This window comes from Marmota flaviventris, chromosome 3 (genome assembly GCF_047511675.1).
Source record: "Marmota flaviventris isolate mMarFla1 chromosome 3, mMarFla1.hap1, whole genome shotgun sequence".
NCBI lineage: Eukaryota > Metazoa > Chordata > Mammalia > Rodentia > Sciuridae > Marmota > Marmota flaviventris.
The window spans coordinates 84,428,599-84,448,894 of record NC_092500.1 but is presented as its reverse complement, the minus strand read 5'-3'; the positions used below and the strand labels follow the sequence as shown (position 1 = coordinate 84,448,894).

The 20,296-nt window shown below is 36.8% G+C and overlaps 1 protein-coding gene across 2 annotated transcripts in view; it reads right to left on the bottom strand.

Annotated features, from left to right (window-relative positions):
- Itpr2 (inositol 1,4,5-trisphosphate receptor type 2) overlaps nucleotides 1-20,296 on the bottom strand; it is a 481,279-nt gene that overhangs the window by 353,804 nt on the left and 107,179 nt on the right. For both annotated transcript variants that reach the window (XM_027934069.2, XM_071610047.1), the window contains 2 exons: nucleotides 20,017-20,112; nucleotides 4,039-4,083 (listed from right to left, as the gene is read on the bottom strand). In XM_027934069.2, coding sequence (XP_027789870.1) covers nucleotides 4,039-4,083; nucleotides 20,017-20,112 — 141 coding nt within the window. The remainder of the gene's footprint in view (nucleotides 1-4,038; nucleotides 4,084-20,016; nucleotides 20,113-20,296) is intronic.

Here is a 20,296-nt window from a genome sequence, read left to right as displayed (position 1 = left end):
CTAATATGAACAATGACACACAACATCGACTTCAGACAAGGACACTTTGACCATGATGGGTCAAGACAAAAAACAGGACCCTCCTTAATGGTGTCTGAAAACAGACAAAATATGAATATCATCCAAGCCACAAAAATGACTAAATACTTCCCTAGCTAACATAAATGGCTAAAGAAGCATCTTTAGCCTTCCCTCCTTTCAGGTAAAATTTATTAAGATTCTCTTCTTCCTAACAGCATCTCTATCCATGACAAAGCTCCACTTCCTCAAATTCTCCTCAAAAGTACCTTACGCAAGTCCAAATCATAGAATGAGTTATTCTAACATGCTCTTCCTGAGATGCCCAGCAGTTCCCCATGTTGCGCCTGCATCTCCCTGTGAAGAGTAATAAACTGAACTTGTTCAACAGCAGGTGTGTTTCTGGTGGACTCTGCTGCAGTGACAAACTCAAAGGAAGAACCAAAGAAGCCATGATTCATCCTCAGCTTTTTAAACTGGTTACTGAGAGCATATTCTTAAATCATAAGAAAAACAGAATCCAACAATCTTGATCAGCCACTGGAAACCCGAGAGGAGAAGAGCCCACCCAGGGTGATAAAACTGAAATAGAAATAGATCTAATTGATGGAACAAGCCTACATCTGTATGGAGGGCTATTTTGACACAAATTACAGTTTCACTGGGCCAATGGCACGAGACTTCAGCTTCCTTTCAATTGTAATCCCAACAGTCAAATGGAAAGAGGAGTCAGTCAAGCAGGACTGAATCAGGTCAGAAGTTCTGACTTGATTCCCTTGCCCCATCCCCAAAATAAACTGTGCACTGATGCAAACACCGTAGTCATGTTAGCTGAACACTCAACTCTCTGTCAATGGGTAAAATTTATGGGTTTTTTTTATTTTAATTTTTTATCATAAAATAATTGTACATATTTATGGGGTACAATATGATGTTTCATTTCATGTATACATTGTGTGATGACTAAATTAAGATAATGAGAATATCTACCACCTTAAACAGTTATTATTTCTTGGTAGTAAGAACATTCAAATACTTTCTTCTAGCTGTTTTGTAATAAACAGCACATCCTTGTTAATCATATTCACACTACTGTGCGACAGTACCCTAGAACTTCTTGCTCCTAATTGTAACTCTATACCCATCAACTTACTTTTCCCATTCCCTCCTCCCCCCTACTTTCCACACCCTCTGCAAAACACCATTCTATTCTCTTTTTTTTCAGAGTTTGTTTGTTTATTGTTGTAACATTTTGTTTTGAACATCAAACACTGCACAAAATATGAGCCATTCATCTTAAGATGTCTTTACTATAACCAAAGAGTACTGTATTGATGTTTACAATTAATTTCAGACAACTGAAAACTTATTAGTGATATTTCTAATAATCAAATAGGCTGAACGCAATTATTAAATTAAAAGAGCAGTTTCCCCTCCCTTTCTTACCCTCAAACCAAACCAAAAGTCATTTTCCACCTGGAAATAACATTTATTTTAACCAGTTTTAAATAAAACCCAGCATGCTCTAAAACATGGGAAAATAAGGTTTCCCAGAGTGAATATGATACTTGAAAAGATAAAGCTCCCTGGATGAATCTGTTTTCACCAACTTGCAAAAAGAGAAAATGCTTAATGTTTTTTCTAACCATTTCTTCGCTCAAAGGCCTTGCTTCACCTTCAAAGCAACTAGTGAAGGATTGCACGCAGGCCCACGGTCAAGTGGGCTGTTCAGGGAAGAAGCACATTTCAGTCACTTAGTCACCTTTCCTCCTCAGTTGGTTTCCCTATGATTTTTAGCAGCTTTTGTTTTAGGACATCAAACTAGTAGGTTTCTTTTTCCAAATGAAGACTCTATGTAGATGTGTTTGAACACAGTGAAACATTACTGATTACGGCACTAAGTGTGCATGCTCCAAGTCCACACATGTACCTCGCACAGCCTGACCGAGAGCAGACATTAACTTCCACAGCAGTACAAGCTTCAACACATGATATCAGAGCAAAAAACACTAAAGTTAGATTGAAGTGGGAAGAGGGAAAGGGGCCATGTCACCAATGGAGCAACTGACAAGAATGACTTAGAAGAGACCAATCTCCCTACAGCTGTCCTTGTGACGTTGCTTGTCACTGAGCCAGCATAAAGTTGATGTTTCAACTTGCCATACTAAGAGATTGTGTGCAAACACACTCAAGGGCATCTCTCTTTCACAGAAAGAACAAATGTCATTTGTACCAAATGGCAATGGATGCTCAGGACAAACTTAATATTTTCCTAACATTACAGCAATAATAATCATCTACTTTCAGCAAAAGGGACTCCTTTAAACAAGAAAAAAGACTCACGGTCATTAGCCTACATACCCACTGGGTCAATCTGCAGCAACAAACTCTAGGGATAGTGGACATTGAGACAGAAGAACCAGCCACCCTCAACACAGGCTGGGAGATCCAGATACTAGGCTGGGTCCTCTCAGAAGGCCTGTATCCAAGGAGAAGAGCTTGTCAAGAAAAACAAACTAGTCAAAAATTGTGTGAAGGACAACCTAAAAAGAGGATACATATTAAGATTTCCTGTACCACACATATGCAAATAAGTCCTACTAAGTGCAGATTAAGCACATAAAGCTCTTATTCTTCCTCTAAATCAAAGGCAGTTGAAAGGACACACTGGTGGCATCTATGAAAATAAGAAAACTGCATGGATATTTTACTAAAATCTTAATTCACTAACTGGGCAGAACTTCATATAAACATAACCTAGTTCTCCTATTTACTATATATAAATAAATCATTAGACAATTAGTCCTTAGAACTATTTAAGGGGGAGGTTTTGCACTGGAGAAAGCCTGTGTCATCTCTTCTCTAGGAATATGTGCCTCCAGACACCATTCTACTCTTAACTCCTAGGAGATCAACATTTTCAGATTCTCCATGTGAGTGAGGATCATGCAGTACGTGTTTTTCTGTGCCTCTTTTATGTCACTTAACATCTTCCAGGTACATCCATGTTATGGCAAATGGCAGGATTCATCTTTTCAGTGCTGAATAGTATTCTCTTATACAATAAGTACCACATCTTCTTTATCTATTTATCTGTCAATGGAGATTTAGATTTATTCCATATCCTGGCTATTGTAAACAGTGCAACAATAAACATGGAAGTATAGATGTCTCTTTGACACTCTTATTTTGTTTCTTTTTGATATATACCTAGCAGTAGAACTTCTGGATCATATTACAGTTCTGTATTTAAATTTTGAGGGACTTGCATGCTGCTTTTCATAATGGCTATGCATTTCAACCTCCAATGTATAAGAGTTCCCCAAACCCTCACCATTTGCTATTTTTTGTCTTTTTCATAATAGTCATTCTAACTGAAGGGAGGTGATATCTCATTGTAGTTATGATTTGCATTTCCCTGGTGGTTATGAAACTACTAGAAAAAAACAGATAGAAAATATTATATGACTTTAGTCTGGGCAAGGCTTTTTTAGATGAATCCTCAGAAAGACAGGCAACAAAAGCAAAAGTTTCACAACTTTGACAAACAGTGTTACTAAAATATCTCTGCACATCAAAGGAAATGATAGACAGAGTGAAGAAACAACCTAGAGAACAGGAGAAAGTATCTGCAAAATATACATCCAAAATTTATAAGGAACTCTTCTCAATGGCAAAAGAACAAATAATCCAACTGAAGAATGGGACAGACACTTGTCAAAAGAAGACACACAAATGACCAACAGCTAAATGGGGAAAAAGTGTAATTTTTTTTTTTACTTTTGTTCTTGTTTTCCTTTTTTGTTCTTCAAATTGCTAGAAGTCTCCCTCAGTGACTTAATTGGACTTCTTATAATCTAAGCTATATCATCTTTTATCTTTTTTCTTTCATCCATAGCTCTACTCAGAGAATCTCAAGAGAGAGATTCTCAGAGATTCTGGTCTTCAAATTTGATACTGAATTTTCCATTTGTTCATATGAAATACAGGATTTATTAGGGAAGAAAAAATTTTACTCACCACATTTTTTCCTTCATTTTGGGCATCTCGATAATCAGGATTAAGCTAAAAAAGAAAGAAAGAAAACTAGTTTTGAATTGCCATTAAGAGCATATTAACAAGACCAGTAATCTTTAATTCAGTTCACTAGTGTACCCTTAACTAAGTTTGATATCTTAAAAGGTGAGAAAAAAATTTAGTAAACATAACCACTTAAAACATTACCACCAAGCCCTAGTTATAGGAAGTAAAAGATAAAATGCCCGACTTAGGGCCTTGGTTCATATCCATACTGTTGACATCTTTGTACAAGTCAGAGAAGACAATCTCACCTCTTCTGGGAAAGCATTCAAGAGAGTTCACCATTTGACCTACCACAAAAACTGACATTAACCAATCACTCAGACATCAGTATTTAAAAATACACCAAAGGAAAGTTTCAACCATGATTCAAGATGGTGCTTTGCATGCACACAGGGAAAAGAAAACTGCAAAAGGGAAGCTCAGGTCAGTTATGTCAGCGAATACACAAGAACTATTGGAACCCAGACAAAAACTCATCTTTGGGCTCAGAGAGCAGAGATTAGAGGTCATTCCAATGACCTCTACATGAGCCCTGGAGAAACTGAATATTGGCACCTACATCACCCAGCTGGTTAGATTCCCTCTTCATTCCCACTCATGAAAAGTATATCTTAGTTGTCCTGAATTAACGACAGATTTTTTTTCTTGAAATATCAAGCCCTAATGAATTTAAACATTTTAATGTGAATCTACCAGTGTATGCAATGCACAAGCCCAAGTAGTTCAATTTATTCCAAATGTAAAGTCAGATGTCTTTTTTTTTTTAAATTTTTTATTGTTGGTTGTTCAAAACATTACATAGTTCTTGACATATCATATTTCACACTTTGATTTAAGGGGGTTATGAACTCCCATTTTTACCCCATATACAGATTGCAGAATCACATCAGTTACACATCCATTGATTTACATATTGCCATACTAGTGTCTGTTGTGTTCTGCTGCCTTTCCTATCCTCTACTATCCCCCCTCCCCTCCCCTCCCCTCCCCTCTTCTCTCTCTACCCCCTCTACTGTCATTCATTTCTCCCCCTTGTATTATTTTTCCCTTTCCCCTCACTTCCTCTTGTATGTACTTTTGTATAACCCTGAGGTTCTCCTTCCATTTCCATGCAATTTCCCTTCTCTCTCCCTTTCCCTCCCACCTCTCATCCCTGTTTAATGTTAATCTTCTTCTCCTGCTCTTCGTCCCTACTCTGTTCTTAGTTACTCTCCTTATATCAAAGAAGACATTTGGCATTTGTTTTTTAGGGATTGGCTAGCTTCACTTAGCATAATCTGCTCTAATGCCATCCATTTCCCTGCAAATTCTATGATTTTGTCATTTTTTTAATGCAGAGTAATACTCCATTGTGCATAAATGCCACATTTTTTTTATCCATTCGTCTATTGAAGGGCATCTAGGTTGGTTCCACAGTCTTGCTATTGTGAATTGACCTGCTATGAACATCGATGTAGCAGTGTCCCAGTAGCATGCTCTTTTTAGGTCTTTCTTAAAATGAATGTAATGATAATTTGGGAATGGCAATTAGAAGTCCTAATTGCCATTCCCAAATTATCATTACATTCAATGAAAGTGCTGGAGAAAAAAAACATAAAAGAAAAATAAGACAAAAGAAAAAACTCTTGACCTCATTGAGAACAAAGGCTGAAGAACCACCTAAATTCCAAATCTTCTGTAAGTTGGAGCTAATTATAAAGCAGATAGTTCTGGAGGGAGAGGCAGGTAACTCCCAGCTTCCAGTAACCTTCAACCTCACTTCAAGCTAGCAGCCCTTCAAGAAGAAAGAAGAGGCCTGCTGTGCCTCCCACCATTTGTCCTGACTCAGAACCCCAGAGAACTTACCAAGTAAAAACCTAAATGGAAAGGCTTCTTGATCAGTGAGAAGCTGCTATTAGATTAAGCAGAAAATCATTTCCCTAGCCGGGCCCCCCATTGACCTGTATCTCCTCTCACGACCAGGGAGATACACAATTCTCAGAAAGTAACTGGGCGGAAAGTACAGGGAGCAGATGCAGGCAGATGAATTTCTGAGAAGCACTGTAGTGAAAAGAAGAGAAACAAAAGAACCACTAATGCTGTGTGCTGGAATCTCACTGCATCGTAAAGTAGAAATAGTGAAGGGGTAGGAGGCAGAAGCAACTGCAGAGGAACTCAGACACAGAGAGTCAACATCTGCTAAAACTGGGAACCGCACTGGAAATGCACCCATCAGTCTGCCCTACAGCTAGCTGAAGGCTTAGAAAAAGAATTGAGCCAGGCACAGTGGTGCATGCCTGTAATCCCAGCAGTTTGGGAGGCTGAGATCGGAGTATCACAGGTTCAAAGCCAACCTCAGTAACTTAGCCAGACCCTGTCTCAAAAATAAAATATTAAAAAGGGTTAGAGATGTGGCTCAGTGGTTAAGCACCTCTGGGTTCAATCCCTGGTGACAGAAAGAAAGAGGTGGGCAGGGAAGCGGGGAAGAAGATAAAAGAAAAAAAAAAAGGATCAAATTGTCAGACCACAGAATTTAGAAATGGAACAAAAGGACAAGCCACTCAACTCATATGGTTATGTACAGAACTCACTTTTATGAGGATAATACAGAAAGAAGGAAGGAAAGAAGGGAAAAACAAAAGTTAACTGATGAGGGCTGAGGTTGTGGCTCAGTGGTAGAGTGTTCGTCTGGCATGCATGGGACAATGGGTTCGATCCTCAGCACCACATAAACATAAAGATATTGTGTCCATCTTAAACTAAAAAACAAATATTTTTTTAAAGGTAACTGATGAGAAAGTACATTGGAACAGAGGGAATTCTTTCTCAGGTTCCTTCTGAATATTTCTTACATGATGCAAAATAAAGTTTCAGGAAAAGGTTTCATATATTCAAGAAAGTACAAGTAAATGTGACTTTTATGTAAAGGCAAAAAAATGCATGAACAGCTAAAAGGATAAGATAACAATATAATATTGTAAATAATAATAATATAAAGTATTGCAATGTAAGATAATGAGAATTTCAATAAAAATGAATATGAATACAAACTCAAAGTCTATTCTAGCAGCAATAAAAAGCACTGTTGGTGCCACATAGAATGAGTGATGAAGAGGGTAAGTTGGATAGCTATCCTTTCATACAAAATAAAAATTTAAAAAAAAAACAGAGGACCAGAGAAGGGACTATTAACTATTGGGTAGCCAGTGTACTCAGAAGGAGGAGAGAATAAGTAGAACACAAACAATAATCAAAGATAACAGAAAGTCTAACTTTGCTCACTTGAAAGAAGGACTGTGTGTGCAAAGGTCACCTTATTTCAAGAGAAAAAATCAACAAAAGAGGTCGACACATTCATTCAAAAATTATGAGGTGGGGAAAAAGAGGGAAAACAGCAAGAGGGACATAAACAAAGCAAGAAATCAGGCCTAGGTAAAATACGCATCATGCACAGGAGGGATAAACCAAATGTGGTTGAGTCAGAAATGGAGTTGCTCAGCAGGAACCAGATGAGCTACCACCCCACACAGATGACTCTGGGAAACATCAAGTGGAAGAAGAAAGACACACAAAGAATGTGCTGTGTGATTCCACTTATGTGAAATATGAAAGTAAACAAAAACAAACTGTGGTGAAACAAATCAGAGAGCGGAGGTGTAAAGAAGAGGAAGGACAGAAAACTGACCCAGTCTCAGAGCCCCATGACAGCATCTCTTGCACACTCAGAACTGATACAAAGGTGGGGAGACATGAGCTACCTGTCAGGGCTGGGCCAGCAACTGGGGGTTTGGAGCCGACCTCCACTTCCTATGAGACTCAGACTCCACCATGGACTCCCTGAATTCCTTTGGATTATGAATCATGCAATTTGTTCCCAAACAGAATTAATCTTCCATTTAAGATGCAAGAAGGAAAATTTGAGAACCAGAGAGTTAGTTATCTGGCCCCCTAATCTACTGATTAGGAAACCCAAGAAAGTACATTTTTACTTGATAGTAAAGAAAATTCCAGTATGGTGCCCAGAAGGGATTTATTCACCTATTTTAATCAAGTATCACCATATTTTTAAATTTTTTTTTAGTTGTAATGGACACAGTACCTTTATTTTGTTCATTTATTTTTTTTATGTGGTGCTAAGGATCAAACCCAGAGCCTCACAGGCAGAAGGCAAGTGCTCTGCCAGAGCTTCAACTCCAGCCCCAAGGACCACCATAGTTTTTTTTTAAATTTTGTTTTCAAATTAAAATCCTAACTTTTGTTTCAAACTTAAAAAAAAAATCCACACTAAAATTTTCACTAAATTACAACCAAAACTATGCAACATTTTTAACCAAAGATATAACCTAGGGTCAAATTTACATTTAATAAGCATTAGAATAGTTGGTTCCATAAATAAACTCATGCTGGAAACCATGACACATCTATATCTATAACTAAAATGTGCACAGAAATAGGAATTAACATTCCTAAGTCAAACACAAAATAATTTATGCCCTTTGAAGTACAGGTCATAGTCTATACCACATTCAATGTTACATTCTATAATTCAGTCTTGACATATTTTATTCACTCAGGATCACCCAATTCAATCCTTGCTGGGATGAAAGGGGAGCTAGTCCCAGGCTGCTCTAAAAGGAAATGCCATGTGTGCCGGGAAAGGTCACCCAGTCCCCATGGAACTTGGCATTCTCATCTGAAAAATGAGGGGAAAAAAATCTCTAACTGAACCCCAGGTGGATGTCAATGAATTTTACACATTCATGTACTTGGTGGCAATGCCAAGATGTGCCAGTCAGGTTCTGTCTCATCTGTGTCTCTCGGCCTACAATGTTCTATTTTAAATAAATCACATTAAGTGATGGTTGTAGCCAATTAGTAAATTCAGTAAAGTGTGAACAGTAATAATAATAACAAAGAGGAAGAGAAGGGAAAGGAGGGGGAAAGGCCAGCCAACTAAAGCTATGGCTATATAAATGCACCAAAATTAACTATTAAAGATCAAATACCATGCTGTTTTCCTTCTCTAAAGATAGTGACAGCAGTAATTATTAAAGTAATTGGACTAAGAATAAATAGCAAAAAAATTATTTTTAACGAAGGAAGAAAAAGATATATATAGCTACAGATAACCGCATCTTTTACGATTTTAAAGGAAATATTTCCTTATGTTAAAAAAATAAACTATAAATTCAGCATTGAAGAAAGAGAAAACTAATATGCTCTTCAATCTTTTATTCAATAAATATTAATAGAGCATCTATAATGGACAAAGCATTGTGGCATATGGTATTTTAGCAAAGACAAAGAGAATATGGTCCCTGACCACAAGACCTTATGATCTAGGAGGGAAAATAAGACATAAATACAGTCAGCTATAATACAAAATAGAATGTGACCAGAGATATAAGACAGGAATGAATAATTTATAAATAATATAGGTCAGAGGAAGGAGGGATCTGTGGTGGGCAAATTTATTCAAGAATTATTCATGGAGAGTAGCATTTGAGATAAGCCTTGAAGGATGGGTAGAATTTTAAGCGGCCAGAGAAGGAAAGAAGGACTGAGAAGACAGGCAGCGCTGGGGGAGCAAATGTCACACAAGTGAGAAAAATGAGCCTTGTTTAGAGAAGACCCTGAAAGGTCATTTATGAAATCCTTTTTATATGCTGTTAAAGGTTCATTCATTTAACCTCACAACTATGCTATAAGAAGGGATTCTTAACTCTTCTGTACAGATGAGGCACCCAGGGTTCTTCCGCAAAGTCACACCACTGTCAAGTGGCAGGGTGACGAGGCACAGGTCTGATGGTGCCAGACATACATCATTCAGTCACTTAGTGTCTTGCTTCCCTCCTGCCTCCATAATAAAGAGCGGTGTGATCCAAGACCAGAGGGAAGATCCACCCAGACCAATGGGGACTTTAAACCACAGGCCACACATACATAAAATCAGTAGTATCTGAATGTGAGAAGAAAATGCTTGTTGTGACTCTCAAGTTTTTAACTCTGCACTAAGAATAATTATCATTTTGTGGGGAAAGAACTCAAGCTTTGAAATATTGATTAAGTTTATATAGCTACAGATAACCAAGATCAAATTTATGGCCCACAGCAGCCATGGAAGAGAATAACAGACAAAGAATTTAAAGACTACTAATATTTAAAAAGAGTGGTTTTTTTTTTAAATGGCTAAAGAAGAATAGAAAGAAGTTAGATACAGTGCAAAGTAGCATAGAGAAAGTAACATCACAGTCCTGGGGTTGTGGCTCAGTGAGAAGCACTTGCCTGGCACATGAGAGGCACTGGGTTAGAGCCTCAACACCACATAAAAATAAGGAAAGAAAGATATTGTAGAGGAGGAGGAAAAGGGGGGAGGAGGAGGGAGAGGAGGGGGAGGAAAAGGAAGAGGAGGGGGAGGGGAGGAGGAGGAGGAGGAGGAGGAGGGAGTTTGTTTTTCTTATTTGTGCTTAGATTTCAGGTTGTAATTCTTTAAACTTACTGTGAGATGGCACCTATAGATATAATAATTTAAACATTACACAAGACCAGGTGTCTCAGATGTATAATGGAAGCAATTACAAGAAAGATCTCAATGTCCCAGTGACTGAGTTAATGGAATTCTCCTCTGGATTGCAAACTATTCAAGGCCAAAAACCATGGATTAATCACCTTTCTTTTCCTTCACAATCTATAGACATTAATGTCATAAAATCGTTGTGTGTACATTTTTAAGTAAAACAGTGACTAGAACTTCAGGGCCAAATCTGATTGATAAAAGTCCAGAAAAGAGATGAAGGAAAAAATAACTTTAAATGGGTGTTTATGTACGCCAGCTACAATTTATATTTTAATGTGGAATATTCTGTGTGTTTAGGGTCTAGTATGTGTCTGTATTTTATCTGTATCCACACACATACATACAAATTGGGCCTTTCTCATATTCTATAGTTGACAAATATGATAAAGAACTAAATATATGGATATTTAAGGCTACAGCCATAATATTCGTAAACGTATACTAATAAACAAGTTCTTGAGTACTATTTTTAATTAATTAAATCCAGACTATTGAATAGTCAGGAAGTAAGTGTTTACTGCCATCTGGTGGAAGTTTTGCCTATCTACAAACAAATAAACTAAAAGAGCAATAGGAGATCTCAAAATTATTTTGCATTACTTCATCTATCTTGTTTTTAAAGGATTATCAAAGGCTTTTACTTTAATAATCTTCAAAGTAAGAAAACATAAAAAGCAGATCAGAAACTGTGATGCTTGATTTGTAATTCTTCCTATGACTGTGGAAGAACTATTTACCAAGGCTCCCATATTATCCCATTGCATATGTACAATAAAATTATTTTCTCCCCCCAAGACAAAGTTGTGAACTTGACTGCACCACCAAGGTAACAATGCCAAAAGCTGTGTTGTGTATGGAACACTCAAAACTATGTAAGAGTTTGTCTACCTCCTTTTGCCATCTAACTAGCGACATGCCTGCCCCTTAGAACTGACATTACAGGGTAGAGCCTACAAACGTGGCACTCTATTACCTCATGAAGCCAAAATATCTTTACTATATCTTCATAACCAAGTGCTTTGTTCCACATTTTATCCAGGGAGTTTTAGCACTATATAGTTCTCAAAAACTGGTCTTTATTCTCTAAAACTATACCATTGGAGATCTTTACAATGAACAAGAATCCATTTCTAAACCTTGATTCACTTTATTTAGTATACTGCAAAATAAAACCTAAATAATGTCATATCTTACATTACTGTCCTAATTCCTAGATGTTTTTCTTAATTCACCAAAAACAGCTTGTAATTTACATGTTGGGGTTCCTACAGAATCTCTAGCATATGAAATGGCCTAATTTCCTTTAGATTATGCCCCCTTCATTTCTACAAACAATAGCCTTATTACAACTTTTCTGAATAACTTAATCACCCAGTTAATAGGTGGTTAAATCAGAGTATTATGTGTAAGCATGATGTTTATAAGTGAGTTTTAGAGTTGGTTTTTCTTATTTGTGCTTAGATTTCAGGTTGTAATTCTTTAAACTTACTGTGAGATGGCACCTATAGATATAATAATTTAAACATTACACAAGACCAGATGTCTCAGATGTATGATGGAAGCAATTGTAAGAAAGATCTCAATGTCACAGTGACTCAGTTAATAGAATTCTCCTCTAGATTGCAAACTATTCAAGGCCAAAAACCATGGATTAATCACCTATTTTTTTCCTTCACAATCTCAAAATACTACTTTCACCTAGGGGACATTCAACAAATAATTGTGTAATTGCAGAATAGTGTTAATCAATATTTCTCAACCTAAACACTACTGGCATTTTGGACAAGATAATTCTTTGTTGTGGAGGGCTGTCTAATACATTATTGGATGTCTAGCTATCTCTCTGTTCTCTAGCAACAAATATAAGTCCCCCTCTCCAATTATGAAATAAAAATGCCTACAGACATTGCCAAAAATCACCCTGAAATTGAGAACCACTGATACAGATGAAACTGTACAAGATTAGCATTCATCCCTAATATTGTCACTATATGTATATATATATATATATATATATATATATATTATACATAAGTTACATATGCACATATATAATACATATGTATGTGTGTACATATATGTGTGTATGTGTATATATATTTATATATATATATATATATTTTTTTTTTTTTTTTTTTTTTTTTTTACTTTGAGCAAAATGAATCATCTCACTGGGCCTGGATTTCCTTTTCTATAAATTGAAATAACTAGGGCTGGGGATGTGGCTCAAGCGGTAGAGCGCTCACCTGGCATGCGTGCGGCCCGGGTTCGATCCTCACCACCACATACAAACAAAGATGTTGTGTCCACCAAAAACTAAAAAATAAATATTAAAAAATTCTCTCTCTCTCACTCTCTCTTTAAAAAAAAAGAAATAACTGGATTTACAATAAGCGTAGTCCTTATGCTTCATTTATTCAATCATCTAGTATTTACTCAATGTAAACTACATGTGAGACACTGTTCTAGCACAAGACATCCAGTCATGAGCTTGCATGGGCCTTTCTTCATGGGGAACAAAACAGTCAGTGGAGGGACATACACAATGCTCAGGGGAACAAGCACATAAAGAAAGACATAACTGCTAACTGTGAAGAAGTCAAAGAAGTGATATAAGCATTTCTTCCATAAATGGGGGATTTCTCAAGTATCTCAACAGGTTTACAGAGAAAAACTGTGGAATTATTCAGAATGAAAACCTTTTAAAATGCTACAAGCCTCAATGAATTCTAACTCTACCACATTGCAAGACTACAAATTAAGTTATCATATAACAGAAAACTGTTTCAAGTTATTCAAAAGAATCTTCATTTCTTCTCTAGAAATAAAACTTTATTTTCACTGACACAGTTGTAAATATTTGTGGGGCATCGTGTGCTAAATTAAAACATATATGCAATGTGTAATGATCAGATCAGTGCAATTGGTATTTTTTTAATGTTTTTTTTAGTAGCAGTTGGACACAATACCTTTATTTTATTTATTTATTTTTATGTGGTGCTGAGGATCAAACCCAGTGCCTCAAACATGCTAGGAGAGTGCGCTAATGCTGAGCCACAATCCCAGCCCTGCAATTGGTATTTTTTCAAGAAAATTTTATCAGAGGACCTCAGAAAAATAAAAGCAACCAACATTGTAGTATAATACTACAAGGCATGAGCAGTCTGTTAAGCTGCCCTCCTTGATAAGCACACAGCACATTTAACCTAGTTAATTTCGAGTAATCTCACCCAAAGTGTCTACTTTATGTCATGGAAGTAACTGGCTGGCTTGTGTATCATGTCTGACGTGTAAACTTTGGGTAGAATTTGATTGGAAGAATTTTTGTCTCCATGAGGCAGTATTTCCTATGTCAAAGCATAACAGGTGATATTTTCCAGGTAAACAGATGAAATCACTAAAATTGGTCCCTAAACATTTTTTCCCATTACATTATATGACAAAGAAGTATCAGTTCTTCATGACAATGATGATAATAATAATAAAACACTGTTCTCCAGTGTCTTCTTTCTTTCCTCTCTACAAAACTGAAGAAACTTAACACATATTGAATAAATTTCATGTACAAGGGACTGTATACACTCTATCTTTCTTAATTCCAGAATAATTCCATACGACATATATTGTCACCTTTTTTAACACACAAAAGAACTCAGGTCCAGAAAAGTTAGATATTTGCTTCAAGTGAGATAGACTGTAAACAGTACACAGGAGACTTTTTCCCCCTACTATTCTAGGTTCTTTTTGTGCCACTGGCCAATATAAATAACCATAAACTCAAAGGCAGTTCAAGAATCGCATAATCCAATTTACCAAGAATGCCAAAAGCACATTAAAGCAAGGGTATAAATTATAAATATGCCTGCTGCGGGTGGAAAAGCCATGGGAAAAGAGAGTAAGACCCTGTGATATCCTGCTCCTTTTTAGGTACTTCTCTTCAATGCAAAAACAGTGCAATACTCACCCATCATTTTTAAGTATATTTGCAAAAAGTATCAAACGGGACTCTTATCTGCACTCTAACTCTCGCTCTCTCTCTCTGAACATTTGATCAGCACTGACCTCTACCTCCTGGCTTCCTCATCACTCCTCCACCCAGGCCTTCTGGCTTCCACTAAAAAATGATCTCAATAAAGTCATAAATGATCGCAGTCTTGCCAAGTGCTGTAAATAGATTTTGCTCCTGACCTTTTCGGTAACACTCCCTCCTTTTTGAAACTTTATCCTCCCTTGCTTGGCATTTGTGATTCAACCCACTTGGTTTTCCAGCTGCTTCTCTGGCTTGGCAGGCTCCCAGTCTTTTGTCCACCCTTAAAAGATAATGTTCCTTGTGGTTCTGTCTTAAACATCTCACCATTCTTTCACACTCCCTAATGATCTTCTCTGTAGAGATGAGAATGAAATCTACTTTGTTAGCCCTAGTCAATCCCCGAATTTCTAAACCATTTGTGAAGCCCGTGCCTATTAGACATTTTCACCTGGACATTCTATAAGCAACCCCAACCAAAGTTAATCAGAGCAGAATGGATTAGTTCCTTCATTAACTTGGCACCTTCTCCCATTTTCTCCAAATTGAGAAGTGACATTTCCAGTTCTTCAAATCTGAAATTCTTCTACTCCTAAACCCTACCATTTAGTGGTTACCATGCCATTGATTCTGCCTCCTAAAAATATCTTCAACCCTTCGCCTCCTTACCATTATCAATGCCCTTGGCCCAGATTCCCAAAGTTCCTGGAAGGTATCATCCTTCTGGTCCTCTGCTTCTAACTCCAGTCTCTTTTGGTTACTTCACAAAGTTCCTGACCAGCACTATACACTAGAACTTTCTCTTTGACCATAGAAATGTCCCATACCTGTGCTAACCCAGATGGAGTAGCCAATGGACAACACACAATGTGGGTAGTATGACTAAGAAACTGACTTTTAGATTTCATTTAATTTTAATAATATTAATTTTAATCTAGTAGCCAACACGTGGTTAGAAGGTAACATGTTGGTCAGTGCAACTCTGAAGTGGTCTTCTTTAAATACAATCTTCTTTATAACACTCCTCTTACTTTAAAGTTAAAACCACTCTTCTTAATTTAGTGGATATGCTCTGAACTACATTTCTATTCTGAACAATCCCTCCCACCATCTAGCACAACTTCCACATGTATCAGTCACACAAAACCACACTGTATGACATGCATGCCTCCTTGCTCAGGTACAAGCTGCCCTTACTACCTGAGCCCCCTTTGTCTCTCCCCATGTTTCTCACTCATCCAGCAAGCAGCTCCTCCTCAGCCTCCTCATCCTGCCGTGCAGCTACCTGGCACCCTCTGGCATAGGTATGCAGCACTGAAGCACGCTACTATTCCTACTGCTATCACATATTTGCCACACTATACGGGAGCTCTTCAAGGGCAGATTGGATTTTTTTTTATGACTTCACCGGTCTATTTCAATGGTTTCAAATAGTCCTTTAGTCACAGCCTCTAGGTTGCTAGGAGAAATTGCCTCAAATCTCATTTCTATTACTAATTATGGCAAATCCAAATTCTTCATTCATAATCTTAAAGGAAAGTGAACTGTCAATAATCCCTTTCTCAACCCTTTCCTTGAAGTGAGCCTTAGTTTTTATATTGTCTACATATGATTTAAACTTTTCACATCCATGTCTGTGCCTTCTTGAAAAACCTACAAGGTTTTTCTCTTCCAATCCATGTCTATTACTTTCTTTGAGAACCATGGGAAAAAGTTCACCCCAAGAAAGAACCCTTTGGACTCATCTTACACTGACCAACTCTACCAGCACAGGTAAGTAGCTCTGTGTGATGTTACCTACAGGCTCTAGCTGTTGATTATATACTGTCCTCTGAACTCCAAGGCCAATTCCTGGAGAGCAAAGACAGTCCTTTGCTTCCTCGCTGTATGTAAAGCACTCTGCCCAGCTGTGCATTTATTAGGCACTGAAGATACACAGATAGAAGAGTCTATGGAATCTTAGAGATGATGTTTGATGTTTTTATGAATTCCAAAAGTTGTCATTTACAACGCTTGTTTTCAACATACTAATACAAAGTAATACGTAGACATTAAAGATAAAACAAAAATATTTGATAAATAAAAGCCATGGATCTTTCCTGCACCCAAAAAGAAGAGTGTAGATCAATAAAGCAAATAATGTCAGGAGGTTATAACTCAAATTTTGAGGAATTCCCTGTAGTGCCTCAATGACCCAAATAATCTTTGTAATTGAGATTTGGGGAATTTTTAAAAAGCAAAATGACAAAAGGGTAATCATGGTTTCTCCATGGCTATCAGAAGCTGGTCACCACCTGCTTCCTGACTAGAAATCAATTTTTTATCAAGTGACTGTGACTGGCCACCCCTCCAGACACTCGTACACCAGGACGTGCACCCTGGGACATCAGTGTGCCAGGCTCTTATCTGAACTACTGATGCAGGAAACAGAAAACTATAGCTTATGAAAGCCAGTGTTTTGAAGCTACGGTTTCTATTTCAATGTTAAAATATTACACAGAAGCACCCATTCTATTAGATAAAATCTATAGAAAATGGATTTCTAGCTTTCAATTTTTAGATATATATTTAATACTTAATTCTTCTTCTCCTACCTTGCCATAAAAAAAAAGATGTTATCTACAGAATTAAAGGTCAAAGAAAAGGTCCTCCAAATACACCAGACTCTTTAATGGATAAAATAGCTTCTGGCATTTAAAACTATGTTCTCTAGAGACAGAGTGAAAAGATAGTCTAACAAAATCTTTTCAAGGAATCAATTGCTTTCTATTTTTCAATCTTTTAATTAATTCATTTATGTATCAAAGTCTTGGATCATCACAGAAAGTGATGAACAATTTAATCCCTAGTAATCTAACCATTTGAATTTATCAAATGATATGTTTTATTCACAGAAATTAATAAGGAATGTGCATATCATGTCAGTTTCCTACAGAATGTCAGAAGTAAAATGGTATTAACTGAAAAGTGAACTAGGAAAAACAATCACTGACACAGAATCCAAAGGGACTTTAATCCTAATTTCTTACCTTTGACAGACTGCATTAGGTTTTTCTAATTCTTATTTTAGACGAGATTTTCTGCTTTACTGTGCATATTTGCTTCAAAGAGTTACTTTTCAAAAGGGTTACTTTGAGATATTTATTGTACAGATAGCCTAGAAATTACAAAGCCACGTTACATTTAGTTGAGCAATAAATAATGTGCCAGATATTTATAAGAGGAAGAGTGATCCCTATTAATCATATAATACAATTAATCATGCTGTTATCACTTCCTGGGTGCTCACCTTGAGCCACACATTACACCAAGCACTTTACCTCATTTAGTTCTCTTAATGTAATTATATTTAATTATCCTCATTTTCCAGAGTAGGAAAGTGGAGCTTTGAGAGATTAATTGGCACAAATATGGCTGCAAATACCTCTTACATACAAATCCTGAAGTCTCCTTCTTCCCACCCTCTAACCTTACAAAAGTCTGCATAGCTCTTTTATATTCATTCATTTACTCAGAAAATATCCATCAAATGCTTGCCAAGTGCCAGCCACTGTTCTAGGTGCTAGGGATCCAGTGATGGTGAAAACCAAGATCCCTGCCTCCAAAAAGCACTGGTACACTCATCACTTGTTGGCCCTTTGGCTAAGATCAGGCATAGAAAATGATCCCTTGACAGACAGTCACTAAAATAAAGTGTACACGGAGTCAGATGGAAAGTACTATGAAGAACGCCACAGAGGACCAAGTTTGTGAGGGTAATGGGGTTGGCTGCAGGTGGTGATGGGTCACACGCTTATAGAACCTACAAGACCCCCCTGTTCCCCATGTCTCTTCTAATCAGTCTACCAACACCACTTCCCTCCTTATCTCTCCTCACACCCAAAACCAGAAGTCAGATAAGTGATGGTTAAAGCCTTTTAGACCTCTGGATTACAATCTCAAAAGAAATTCTAAAAAACAGAAACAGAGTAAAGAACAGAATGAATATTTCTATACACATTTAAAAAAAAATAGAATATTTTCAAGGCCAGGAGCAATGGTTTAACACCTGAAATCTCAGCAGCTTGGGAGGCTGATGCTGGAGGATCACAAGTTCAAAGCCAGACTCGGCAACTTAGCAAGACCCTGTCTCAAAATAAAAAAATTAAAAAAGGGCTGGGGACATGTTTCAGGAGTTAAGCACCCCTGAGTTCAATCCCCAGTACCAAAAATAAACAAATAAAATAAGAATAGTTTCAAAGTTATTTTTAAATTAGATAACCAAACTTTGAACTATTTCTAAGATCTTTTTTGATGTTATTTCTACCACTCTTCACATCTGATTGTCAATATGCTTTTAGTAGAAAAAGAAAAGTCTAGATAGTGCAAAGGGGAAAAGGGGAGGGAGGGAAAGGGAGGGAGCATAGGGGTAGAAAAGAGGTGGAATGCAATGGTCATCATTACTCTAAGTACATGTGTGAAGACACAAAAGATATGACTCTTCTTAACCAGAGATATGAAAAAATGTGCTCTATATGTGTAATATGAATTGTAATGCATTCTGTTGTCATATATAACAAATTAAATTTTTTAAAAAGACTAATTTAAAAAATAAGAACATTGTATCAAAATATCACCATAGAAACATAGAAGCTAATTTTAGAATAAATGAATATGAAAAAAATTATTTTTTAAAAAGTCCTTCATATGTTTTTACTATTCTTATTGACAGTTTTAGGACAGTTCAGTGAATCGAGAACAAACCCTTTCCTCTCCAAAGGTTTGAACAATAAAAACCACCTACTGGTGAAAGAGTGGCCACTGAATGTAAACCTGACATTCTGTGGGTCACATACACATCAACAATGAACTGATCATGCCTCTAATACAGATACTCTGAAAGATTGAAACTAAATAGAAAATTTTAGACCATATCACATACATATGCAAGTCAGATACCTTGTTTCAGCTGACCTTACAATAAGATCAACTGCAAAGTTTTTTCATTGTTACTTTTTTAAAAATATTTATTTTTTAGTTGTCACTGGACACAATATCTTTATTTCATTTTTATATGGTGCTAAGGTTCGAACCCAGTGTCTCCAGTGTCTCACATGTGCTAAGCGAGCACTCTACCACTGAGCCACAACCCCAGCCCCTTCATTGTTACTTTCATTTTTATTTTAAGAATTTGACTATTATCTACATTTTTAAAAAATAATTTATATGCCAACACAGAATATTACAGGCAATAATCAAATCTATATAACAACTATCCCTTTTCGAGAAACCAATTGCCTATTTCTCTATTTCAGAGTTAGTGACTTATTTGCACTATATCCCATAATCTTACCTCTGCAGCTAAATAGTTCCCAGTTGCAAGATGTTTAAATCTGAACAAGCTGTTCCACTGTCCTGCACCTCCACGGCATGGGTCATGGTGAACCACCTACAAAGACAGTAATTACAATAATATCAAATGGTATTCATGTTCCTGCAAACAAATGCCAAGAGTTTATGCAGAGTGCCCTCCTGTTAATATTGACCTGTAAAATCTAATACACGTTTTCATGAGAGTATGATGTGGCAGGCCAACAAAATTCTTTATAAGTGAGCAAAAGAGATAGACTAAC